The sequence below is a fragment of the Monodelphis domestica genome, chromosome 3 (genome assembly GCF_027887165.1).
Source record: "Monodelphis domestica isolate mMonDom1 chromosome 3, mMonDom1.pri, whole genome shotgun sequence".
Taxonomy (NCBI): domain Eukaryota; kingdom Metazoa; phylum Chordata; class Mammalia; order Didelphimorphia; family Didelphidae; genus Monodelphis; species Monodelphis domestica.
Window position 1 is genome coordinate 1,786,692 of NC_077229.1, and position 12,823 is coordinate 1,799,514.

At 40.8% G+C, this 12,823-nt stretch overlaps 1 protein-coding gene across 2 annotated transcripts in view; it reads right to left on the reverse strand.

Annotated features, from left to right (window-relative positions):
• Positions 1-2,784: 2,784 nt before the first annotated feature.
• LOC100014591 (zinc finger protein 420-like) overlaps positions 2,785-12,823 on the reverse strand; it is a 54,602-nt gene continuing 44,563 nt past the window's right edge. For both annotated transcript variants that reach the window (XM_056821206.1, XM_056821205.1), the window contains 2 exons: positions 8,727-8,901; positions 2,785-8,422 (listed from right to left, as the gene is read on the reverse strand). In XM_056821206.1, coding sequence (XP_056677184.1) covers positions 6,958-8,422; positions 8,727-8,901 — 1,640 coding nt within the window. In that variant the 3' untranslated portion in view covers positions 2,785-6,957. The remainder of the gene's footprint in view (positions 8,423-8,726; positions 8,902-12,823) is intronic.

Sequence of the window (12,823 nt, forward strand, 5' to 3'; positions counted from 1 at the left end):
CAAGCGGGTCCCAGAGTTGAACAATACTGTTCTCTTTAATGTAGTGGAGGTACGATGGCCACGTTGTCCACAACGTTCTGATGCCACTGATGCAGGGAGTAGTTTTGTGGAATTGTTTTATCGCTAAATATGAGTCCGATAATATATTTGAATGAACACGAAATGTAAAAATGCAAGATTCTTTTTCAAGTTTACGTTTGATCAGGTAAGATTTTAAAGTTAAGTATTGAGTGGAAAGAGGCCTTTAAGAACCCTGGATGGAGCCATCAAGAAAAAATTCAAACACAAATATGATGAAGTTTGATCGCGTTCGTCCTCCCAATCCTATGACTGTTTGTTGTACAAAACGCATGTATCAGCACGATCATAACTAAAAGGTCCTCCTCCTGGCTGCGTACTTCCTAGACCCTCATTTATCTGAGCATTTTCCTGGATTTTGTCGTCAGCACTCTGACTGTTGCTAGTGATTGTTATTGCTCATAAGGCTCTTTTCTTTTTTTCTCTCTCTACAGTATGACTTGTGGATTTAATGCTCCAAAGCATTCCCTGAACTCCAGTCCCATATCATCGGCTGCCCGCTGGAAAGCCAGGAGGGGCCTCAAACTGATCGTTCAATGCCTGCCCTCCCTTCTTCCCACTTTCCCTGGGACTGTTAGAGGCATCAGCACTTCCCTGGTTTTCAGCCTTGTGATCATCCTTGTCGCTCTTGAACAAATCCCAAATCCCATCAGCTGCCAAGGCTTTATTTAGACCTTTTACCCACTCTTCTCCCCTCAAATAGACACCACCCGAGTTTGGCTCCTATCTGTCACCTAGTGATCTAACTGTTCTCTCTGCTTCATCCTCCTCCGATCCATCCTCTGAAGATGCCAAAGTGGCATTCTTAAAAGTGACGATGTCCCGTCCCAGGCACACAACTCAAGCGACTCCCTATAAGTTCAAGAGTCCGATGCAACTTGTCTTAGGCATCCAAATCCCAGAACTTGACATGCCCCACCGTCCCAGTTTTAGCCTACTTTATGAGCTTTCATTGATCTTGGATCCAGCCAGCCAGCCTCCTTTGGTCCTCATGGGAGCATCTCATCTCCCATCTCCATGTCTATGCACTGGCTGTGCCTCTGGCCTGAAATGCCCTCCTCCTCAAAACTTTTTAGAATCTCTAGTTTCCTTCAAAACAAAGTTCATGTCTCCCCCTCTCTGTCCTCACACACAAGATTCCCATCTCCAACCTCCAAGTATTTTCCCTGGCTGTTGTCCATGCCTGGTTATCCTGGGAAATGAGTTTTTGGAAGAGTACACCCAGGGCAAGAAATCTAGGCTAAAGGACTGTCCACTGAATGGCTGCAATATCTACACATCTCAGTTTCTAACACTCAAGGATAGATTCGGATATCTGTCAACTGGAGACACTGAAAAACCCAGCCTTGTATGCCTTTGTCAAAAAACAAACCCCTGCCTGAGCCGTAGATTCAAGAGGTCTTTGGAGAATGTTCAGGACACCCTCCTGTGTTGAGGTCTCACAAAAATGGAACATGTAAATTATGTAAGGAAATTACATGAACATTCTAGAAATACGAGACCTATTTTTTCAGGGATCTAAATAGGCATCTCTTCAAAACAGCTGTCCAAATTATCGCAAAATTTTCTCTCTCTGATAATCAAAGAAATGCAAATTAAAATTCAGAAGTGAAACTTTCCCTCTATTAATAAGAGTAAACTTATGGGTAGCAAGTGTGAGACTTATAAAGCACTTTTATTGTTGAAAGGAACCTTAAAAACCCTTAATCCAAGCTACATCTGAACATAATATTCCCTACAATATATCTAATGAATGGTGATCCAACTTTGGTTCAAGGACCTCCTGTGAACTCTGAAGTTTCAACTCATGCATTAGATTCAAAAACATGTCAAAAGTCAAAAATTGTTAGTGTTGGAGACCCATTGGGGACCTGTGAATTAGTCCAACTATTCTAGAAAACAATTTGGAAGTATACTAAGAAAGTCACTAAACTCTATATAATCTTGCACTCTAAAGGGGTCAAGGATAGAGGACAATGTCCCAAGTAGACAAAAAAATTCATGATACTTTTGTGGTATCTAAGAACTGTAAACACAGTGGATGTTCACTGACTAGGGAATAGCTCTACAAATTATGGTATGTGAATGGAATATTATTTCCCCCTAAGAAATGCTGTATGTGAAAAATTCAGAGAAAAATGGACAAGGGATGAGCGGTGAGAATAGCATGAAAGTCCAGATTCAAAATGAGGACTTCTCCTGAAGTGGGAAACAAAGAGTAAAGATGTGAAAGGTATATGGGGGTAGAACAGACAAGAAAGGGAAACTCGTGTGTGTGTGTGCACATATGTGCATGCTCATGTGTGTGGAGAAGGAAGGGCAAAACAGATTCTAGAGAATTAATTGGAACACGGGAAACTAGAAGAATATGTCTTGACAAATCATCTAATGAACTCACAGGCACCAGATTACAAAATGAGGACAGTGTAGGGTTTCCAAAGTCACCTGAGGTAAATCAAACCTTGCAATTCTCTCCATTTTGACCAATGAGATTACAGAAGGATAAATCAAACAGTTCTGGCCTATAGGGAATAAGCTCTTTTCCAAGAATTGCAGGATGTCCTATTCAGTAAGCATCATTCATTCTTTTCATTAGCATGGCACATTTTCTGTAAGAAATTAAATTAAGGGTTTAATTAAATATATGAGAATTCTAAGCTAATACTATGCTCACCGACTTAAAAAATATTATAGCACAAGCCAAAATGACTTTTAGTAGTTTTATTTACAAAAATGTGGAAAGAGTGAAAGTAGAGAAATATAAAAAAGAGGGTAGAGAAGGAGTCCAGCCTATTACTCTAAAATGTTGCTCCAGTTCCTGGCTCAGCCCAGGCATGGCTCTTGTTAGCCCCTCAGCCAAGGAACTCGGTGGTGAATTAAGCAAGAATTCAACCCACACAGCCTCCTCCAAGAAGGGGAGGCCTCTCCAGAACTAATCTCTCCAGAAGTTAGGAAAGGAGGGTCAGCTTTTCACTCACCCAAGCCGAAGTTCAAAGGGATATCCAGGAATAGTCTTATGAGAAGCAGTCCAAGATCCAGAGTCCCAGGTCCAAGTTGTAGCTCCAAGCCACAGGCCAAGATCCTCCAACCCAAAAATTCAGGACGAAGATTCCTTGGAAAGGAAGTTCATCACCTTTTATAATCGTTTTTCTACATCACTTTCTGTCCCTTCCTCCACTTTATGGAGACCAATTGCAGTCTTTTAATTTGCATAGGATTGCCCAGGGCAGGCAGTGTTTATAGGTTCCATCTCTTGCTGTATGAGGGTGTAAACTCTTCACAAAGGATTCACAAGTTTCTGACTGAGTTGAAAGGGTGGAACTCTCTAAGTGGCTTGCAAGCTCCTCCACCTAGTGCCAAGTAAAGGTATTCTTTGGTTGATTAATTAAAAAATAGGCAAGGGGAGAGTCAATCCTATCTTCACATTTACTCTTCTCCACCAGTCACTCCAACTATTATTCTGTTGATCATGCTCAATATGAGTCTTGGTTTTTATGGCAAAGACTTGCCCATCTGTAGCCCAAACTTTAAGTAGGCTTCCTCATTCAGGGCATGCCCTTACTGCATTTACTTGACAGATCCTTGGTTCACTTCTTGTTTAACCACAACCTGTCCCTCAATGCTAAGGTGGCATTCTTGATCCTCCATGGGAATGGGATTCTCCAACTGAATCTAAGGTTCCAAGATTCTCTCTATCACCTGAGATAAATGTTGGTGAGAAAAAAAGGCAAAAGAGCAGAAAATAAAGCAGGTGTCCATCAGTTGGGAATAGCTAGACAAACTGGGGCATATGAACATGGTGGAACATTGTATAGTAGCAATCAACAAACGTGAAGAATTTCCAGATGGTTATCTAGCCTCGGTCCTTCTGCTAGGCTACAGACCTACAATCATCAACTGGCTACTGGACATTTCCAAATGATGCCCCAGATACATTCCAAAGGCAATATGTCCAAAATAAAAGCTATCCTCCATCCCCACAAACTATATTCTCTTTCCAACTTCCCTGTTTTATAAAATGGATCATTGTCATTTTCATTACCCAGACTAGGATAGTTCAAAGTCTTAGTATTTTCCTCAACTCTTTGGGCTCCCTATATTCCCCTCTCACCCAGTTGCCAAATCAGATCAATTCTGCCTTAACATTTCAAATCAGTGTCTTTCATTTCATCTCCTTAGTTCAGGCATTCATCACCTCTCTCCTAGACAACTGCAAAAGTGCTAGACCATGTCATTCCCTTCTTCAAGAAGCTTGAATGGATGCCTATGGCCTCTAGAGTCAAATACAAACTCCACGGTTCACAACCTAAACCCTACTATATACCTTTCCTGTCTCATATGTTCCTATCCACTTCCCTCTATGTTCCAAACTGGCTTTTGTGCTGTTCCTCCCACACTCCACCCTACCCTGTTTCTCTGTCTTTACAGTGACTGATGCCCAAATCTAAAATGTCCTTCTTCAGCTCTGCCTCTGCTGAACCCCTACTTAACTCCAAGGTTAAGTTCATAGGCTGCCTTATCCATGAGGCCTTCCTCACATGCCTTCTTCCAGAAGCTGCTGGGAGCCCACAGACACTTCCTTTGTATCTATATTGTGTGAAGATTCGATTAGCTTTCCCATTGTCTATTTTTAGCTAATCAAATCAAGAACTTAAAGTACCCCTACTTATCATTAAGTATGAGAGTTCACAGTCACTTATTAGAGTAAGCTCACACCTTCAAAGGCTACTGCCCCCCTCCCTTGGGCAGTGCTAGGCAAATTGAAAGACTGCCATTGGTTCCTGTGAAGAAGGGGGAATGACAGGAAGTGATGTGGAAAAAAGCATAAAAAGAAGAGACCAGCATGGTCTAGATTCATTCCCTTCCTGGTGTTTGGAGAGATTGGTTCCGGAGATTCCTTTCCCAGCTTGAAGAACTTTTACCTGGATCCTATGTAGGCTTGCTGGGTGAATGATGAAATTCCTGCCTTGCCTTTGGAGGAGGCTGCATTGGAGGAACCCTGGCAGAAGACACCACCAGGACTTCTGACTGAGGATTATTGGGAAATCCACGTGGAGACAGTCTTGGGGAAGCGCTGCCAGGACTGAGCCTGGCTTCTCAGAAGGGCTAATATAGGCTTATTAGAATCTGTCTGTCTATCTACATTTTTCCACTTTCACTCTTTCCACCTCTTTGTAAATAAAGCAGCTAAAAGTCATTTTGACTTGAGCTATAATATTTTTAAATCGGCAACTTTAGATATTACTTTAGAATTCTCATATTAGGATAAAACCTAAATTCAAACTCTTACAATGGTACATATTTTTGCATATGCTTAGTGTTGCCCCTCCTCAAGCTCTTCAAAGGCTTAAGTTTAGTCTTTGTATCCCCTAAATCTAGCATAGTGCCTGACACACAGTAGGAGCTTAATATATGCCTATTGGTTGAATTCTGAAAAACAAAGGCAGCTACAAACTAATGTAGAGTGAAAACAGAACACACAAAAGAACCTGCATTTATCATCAAAGGAATGTGGGTGCCGAGGAACTGAAAAACCACAGATGGTGCTGAGAAGCCAGAGAAGGGCATTGTAGATTTCTGTGCCCTTCCTATAGTCACCCTAAGAGGTGGATGAGATTCCCTAGAGTGAGAGTACATAGGAAAGAGAAGGCAAGAGAAGGGGAAGCAAAAGCAAAATTTTAGGGACTGTTCAACTGAAGGGAATCAAGAGGAAAAAAAAAACACAATCAAAGGAAAGGAGAGAAGGGTCAGTTAGAGACCTAGGGAAATGTTTCTGCAGTGTGAAGAAAAGGCAGAGCTGATTAATTCACAAAGAGCAAGGAAGAAATAAGAAATGACAAAAGGCCATTATGTTTGGTGGAACATGTCACTGATGACTTCCAGGCTTGATAGAGGCCCTGACTTAGAAACAAGGGGTAAGTGGGCTAAGGGTAGCATTTTTTCTTTATTTAGCATTGGTGACACCTGACCTTATTTGTAAGTGGCTTGGAAGGAGTCAGCACAAGATGAACTGAAGACAGAAGAGATGATGGGGATTGGGTGACATGGAGGCAGGCAATTTTTTATTTTCAAGGAATCAGAAATGGAAGGAGAAAGCCAAGTGATTCTGAGAATACCTGAGGAGTGGAAGAAGAGCCAAGCTCTAATTAGATTGCCCCAATTTACTATGGTTAATGTAATCATAATGGAATATTAGTGTGCAATACAGAATAATTATGAGAAACTCAAAGACACATGGGAAGACTCACATGAACCAGGGCAGAGACAGCAAAAGAAGTAGAAAGAAGACAGTACTATAATATGTGGATACGGGAAATGAAAAGATTACTAATAGGAAGCTAAACTCCAAGAAATGGAAAAACCTATTGAAAATCCAGGAAAGAGATAATGTAACATAGCTTTTCCCTTCCAGCTTGGAGCCCCTGGCCTATGCCAAAACACTGTTGTATATGGTGCTATATTTACTCAAATGTTTTTCTTTTTTCACAAAGAAGGGAATGGGAAAATTTGATATAAAAACAAAACATTAAAAAATAGATTGAGAACAGCTTTTGAAAAAGACTAATGAAAAATCTGGCAAAAAAAACAACTACAGATAACCACAGTTTTCTCAGTGAACTCTGGCTTTGGTGAGGAATCTGGGAGAAGGAAATTGCTGGGGAGTTGAGAGAGAAAAGGCTTTGTAACAGCTAAGAAAAACTAGGCAGGAATTTGCTTATCTATAGTTTCACCCATTAGTTAAAATTCTGTAAATATCAAGGGAATACTCTGGCTAAAATCTTTCTCACTATCATTATCTTCATAAGCTTTACCAGTCAAAGGCAATATTTCACCAAGAATAGGTCAAATAAGTTCTATTCTCTGGGGGAAAAGGCCTTTTCACATACATTCATAGGGTTTTATTCCATTATGACTTCTCTGATGTCGAGACAGTTGTGAACTGTCACGGAAGGCCTTCCCACAGTCATTACATTCATAAGGCTTCTCCCCAGTATGAATTCTCTGATGTAGAGTAAGCTGTGAACTCTGACTGAAAGCTTTGCCACATTCAAAACATTCATAAGGTTTCTCTCCAGTGTGAATTCTCTGGTGTAGAGTAAGCTGAGAGCTCCGGCTAAAAGATTTTCCACATTCAAAGCATTCATAAGGTTTCTCTCCAGTATGAATTCTTTGATGTTGAGTAAGTATTGTGAAACGACTAAAAGCCTTCCCACATTCAAAACATTCATACGGTTTCTCTCCAGTATGAATTCTCTGATGTCGAATTAGCTGAGAGCTCTCATGGAAAGCCTTCCCACACTCTTCACATTCATACGGTTTGTCTCCATTATGAATTGCTTTATGCCTACTAAGTCCTGTACTCCAGCTAAAAGACTTCCCACATTCATTACATTCATAAGGTTTTTCTCCTGTATGAATTCTCTGATGTTGAGTGAGAATTGTGAAGCGACTAAAGGCCTTCCCACATTCATTACATTCATAAGGTTTCTCTCCTGTATGAATTCTATGATGTAGAGTAAGCTGTGAGCTCTGGCTAAAAGCTTTTCCACATTCATTACATTTATAAGGTCTCTCTCCAGTATGAATTCGCTGGTGTTCAGTAAGTATTGTGAAACAGCTGAAAGACTTCCCACATTCATTACATTCATAAGGTTTCACTCCAGTGTGAACACTCTGATGTAGAGTAAGCTGTGAGCTCTGACTGAAGGCCTTCCCACATTCTTTGCATGCATAAGGTTTCTCTCCAGTATGAATTCTCTGATGTAGAGTAAGTTGTGAGCTCTGACTGAAGGCCTTCCCACATTCTTTGCATTCATAAGGTTTCTCTCCAGTGTGAATTCTCTGATGTACAGTAAGTTGTGACTTCTGACTGAAAGCCTTCCCACATTCACTGCACTGATAAGGTTTCTCTCCAGTATGAATTCTCTGATGTCGAGTAAGTTGTGAGCTCCCATGGTAGGCCTTCCCACATTCAAAACATTCATAAGGTTTTTCTCCAGTATGAATTCTTTGATGTCGAGTAAGATCTATAATCTGGGTGAAGGCCTTTCCACACTCCTCACATCTGTAAGGTTTTTCTCCAGTATGAATTCTTTGATGTCGAGTAAGATCTGTGATCCGGGTAAAAGCCTTCCCACATTCATTACATTCATAAGGTCTCTCTCCAGTATGAGTTGTCTGATGTTGAATAAGTCCTGTGGTCCGCCTGAAGGCCTTCCCACATATCTTACATTCATAAGGTTTCTCTCCAGTATGAATTCTCATATGTTCAATAAGTTGTGAACGCTGGCGAAAGGGCTTCCCACATTCATTACATTTACGGGGCTTCTCTCCAGGGTGAATTCTGTGATAGAAAGTAATGAATGAATAGCAATTAAAAAGCTTTTCCATTTATTATATTCAGTATACATATCCTCTGATAACCAACAGAATCTAAATTATAACTACCATTTGCAATTCATTCAAATTTAGAGTTCACGGAGTATATGGATTTTAAGCTCTTTTATCTGGATATCACATCTATCTTTTCTATAGAGATTATCCCTTGTGGGAAAAGACCTGACTCTTGAGAGAAGCTTCTACCACATTTATTATTTTCATGACCACTTACTAAAATGGCACTTTTCCTTAAGGGGATTTTTACTTGCCTGGAGTACTTTTCCACATTTCTTTGCTGCTTCTTTAACTGGGTATCATATTCTAAGGTTTCTCCCAACTTGAAGACACAGGGAAGATTCTTTGTGAGTGTTTTCGAGGATGATTCTTCAATAGAAATGGCAATCTTTGGAGTTGACTCCTTGGTTTTAGACACCACCTGCAAATCTGAAAGAAATAAAATACATCAATAACCCTGATTCTCTGATACAATCTTATATTTACATGTCTTAGAATTCACCAAAACCTTTCACACTCAAGTTACTTTGCCAAATGAGGAAACTGAGGATTAGGATGATTTGTTGACTTACCAAAGGTCACAATGCTAATAAGTATCAAAGCTAAGGCCAAGGAACCAAGATCTTTTGACATTAAGATATATCCACTTTCCATTATAATACACTGCCTCCCTACACAAAGCAGTGTATTTATTCTGTGCTTCCAAGAAATGTGGAGATAGGATCAAAGAGTGGATATTCCAGGAGGACCACTTTTTACTTAACTGAAGGACTCATATTCCAGCAAAGATCTTAAGAGACCATTTAGTTCAAGATTTCTTAACCCTATGGAGCCCATGGAGAGATGTCAGGGGTCTCTGCACATTAGCAGAATATGGCCTCCTTATTTCTACTAAATTCCAAATGAAACATAGCATTTTCTCTGATAAAAAACAGTCTGAGGGGAACCAAGGGTTTCATTAACCAGATTCCTCATGGGGTCCAGGAAATAGAAAGTCTTAAAAATCCCTGATCTAATCCAATTCCCTTATTGCACAAATGGGGAAATTGAGCTTGAGGAGGATAAGTGACCTGCTCAAAGGAACTCTTAACAAGGAACTTCCATTTCACTGATCATTTCCCCATACTGGACTGTCTCTCCACAAGGAACTGCACTCACTGAATCTGGACATATCTGAGCAGAAGTTGGATGGCCATCAGTTCCAAGATACATGTGGAGGATTCTTGCAGTTAAAGTGACTTAGCAACCAGTGTCCTTGTGATTTTAAATGTCTAAGTCTAAACCCTTCTTGGTCATCATAAAGGCCGACCCAAGAACGAGAACAATGCCTGGAGGAGCAAAGGGGTTTAGTTATAGCTTCTCCTCCCTTCCCTCCAGGACCCCAGTTGCATCATTCTTTCCTGAGCCAAACTCCCACCTGCTCTAAAGTCAAAAAGCCCAAATGAAGTACTAAAATAACTGTGGATTTCACTGAAAGTGAACACTGCAAGAGGGAGAATGGGATTGTGCCATTGGACTGCTGGATTTTCAAAAATAGGAAGGTGAAACTTCCAGGTTACAGACCATTAAACTTGCCTTCAATTCCTTGGGGAAACTCTAGAATGTATTTTTAAAAGAAAGTTTATTGTGCAACTATAAATGAGGATGTGACAAAAGATAACAGTTCATGTTGAAAGATGTGTGAGAAAAGAAAGGCATGTTAATTTGTGGTGTGAGAATTTAACATTAGCCTGTGCCCTTTTTCTTCTTCTTGGTACCCTAAGATCAACCTTGGATTTTCAAGAGAAAGTTTTGACTCTAAATTAGATTGGATTGGATGGATCTTGATTGGATTAAGCTGTAACCTGCCCCACCCTCTTATCAAATCAAGAAAGTGGGAGAGAAGAACAGGCATACATGGGAACACTGGACCCACATTACTCCCTGGCATCCAGAAGACCTGCCTCATGCCCAGAGTGAGGTCATAACTCTCGAGTCAGAGGGGCTGGGGAAAGGGGACATCATTCAAAGTACAGATTTGAGTCCAAGAAGAAACTGAATCTTTTTGGCTAGGAATTTGGAAAAAGAAGATATTCATGGGGATGGTTCCTGGGCCACATGTGGTAAGAGGCCTTTTCTTTCTCTGACCCATTCTTTTCATTTCTTTAATAAGTAATCCTAAATTAATATACAATCTCCAGAGAATATTAATCATAACAGTTCAGGAGCAACACACTGATCTGACCATCGTGAAAGGCAGTACAGAATGAATTTAAGTGCCTAAAATATCCATACCTATAGTAACAAGACAGCTTAATGGATAGAGTACTATGTCTGGAGCCAAAAAGATGCAAGTTCAAAGCCAACCTCAAACGCTTCCCAATTGTGTGACACTGGGCAAGTCACTTAACTGTCTGTCACAGTGTCAGCATCTGTAAAGTGAAGATAATAATAGCATCTATACTCCAGGGATGTGGGAAAATAAAATGAGTTAATATGTGCAAAATGCTTTGCAAAACCTTATAGCACTAAAGAAGTGCTAGTTTTCATTCCTTCTAACAAAAGAAAACTGACGAGTTATTAAAAGATAAAACATCCACTTACAGTGATTCTCATGGGTACAATAACCCTTACAGATTGTGATTTTTAAAACTATTCCACCCTACTCAGACTGTACTTTAGAAGATCTGATTTAGCTATTTCCTGATTAGTAATGATGGAGATACTTGGTTTAACAGAATCAGGTCTTGGGAACTCTACATTCTCCACCCTACTTAGCAGTCAGGAATGTCTGCACCATACTCAAGGATTAAGTATCTAAGATGGCCTTCAACAGACATGTGCAGAAACAGCTGACAGACCCCTGGGCTGTCCTAAGTCAAGCTAAGCTATCATTGGTACGGATGAGATGCAGGAAAGTGACATAAAATCGTCTATATAAGGCACGTTACTTCCTCTCTTCGCCCTTTTTCCCTGGAGAAGAGGCTCTGGCTGGCAGAGTGCTAAGTGTTCCGACATCTTAGTGTGGTGGCAGCTATTTGCCTGGGTTTTGGCAGTGAGTTTGCCCTTGAGCCGATTCAGGTTCAGGCACTGTGGCTGAGCCCTCTTGGAGTTCAGGCTGATTCCTTCCTCCTTTACTCTCCAAACCCTTACCTTCCTAGAGCCTCTGGTGTTCTTCCTGGCACAAGCCAGGCGGAGAAATCCTACACCCTTTCCTTCTTCCGTCTTTTTAATTTCTTTCCACTATATTAATTAAATCACCATAAATTTCCAGCTGACTTGGTTTTTTTAATGTGGGGTTTCCATGGCGACCAATAATTAATATAGTTAGGTCACAATGCTAAAATTATCCTTTATAAGCTGTAACCTATAAAAACATTACTGATGATCATGAAGTCTTAGGTAAGAGTTGAAGATTAGGTCCATAGAATGCTTTACTTTTGGCTCTCCACAGTGAGCAAGGGTTAGCTAGGAGAAAAACCAAGTTGGGTAGTAAAGATAGTGCTGTGTGAAGATGCGATTAACTCTTCCCCTATTTATTCTTTAGATTTTAGCCACCAGGAATGTATGCAACCCCACTTAATCCATAAGTGGGGAGGGGGAGGTCTGTGACCCACCTGTGCTAGTGAGTGACAAATCAAAAACAACTGACTGATGTAAAAAAGACTCAAATACAGGACTACAATCCCCATGAGCCTTTGCTCCACTTCCCCAGAATGCCTTGTAATCTCACCTGGGCCGAGATCGAGAAGATATTTAAGCAAAGGCTTTTGAAGGGCTCGGCCCTCTTTTGGACTTCCGTTTTTGGAGCAGAGGCGTCTCTTCCATGATGTGAGGTTATTTTGTCTAGGCCTCTGGCCTAGGCACATGTTTCTTACTTGTATATTCTTAATCTTTAACCTTTAATAAACCTCTAAAAATATATATATTCCTTGCAGAGAGAAACTAATTTCTACCTGCCTCAGTCTCCCCATCTCCCCTAAATTTTAATCTTTACACTGCCCTCTGGCAGTCTGAAACAAAGTTAAAACCAACATTGGTCCACATAAAAGTGGATCAAAGGCACAGAAAGTGACACAAAGAACTGTCTTTAAATGTGGTGGTAACTTCCTGTGAGAGGTTCTTCCCCTTTGGCCTTGGCCTTGAAGGAGCTGAAGCTTGAGAGATCAGACTGCTTCCCTTTGGACTGAAACATGGGTGAGTGAAGAAGGCTGACTCCCTTTCCTTGGCTTTTCTAGAGGCACTAACCTCTGGAGAGGCCCCTCATCTGTCTTGGAGGAGGACTCATGGCTAGAAGCCTTGTTTAATTAGCCTCTGTCTCCCCTTTGCTGGGGCCTCTGAAGCCCTGACTGGTTCAGACCAGGCTGGAGCA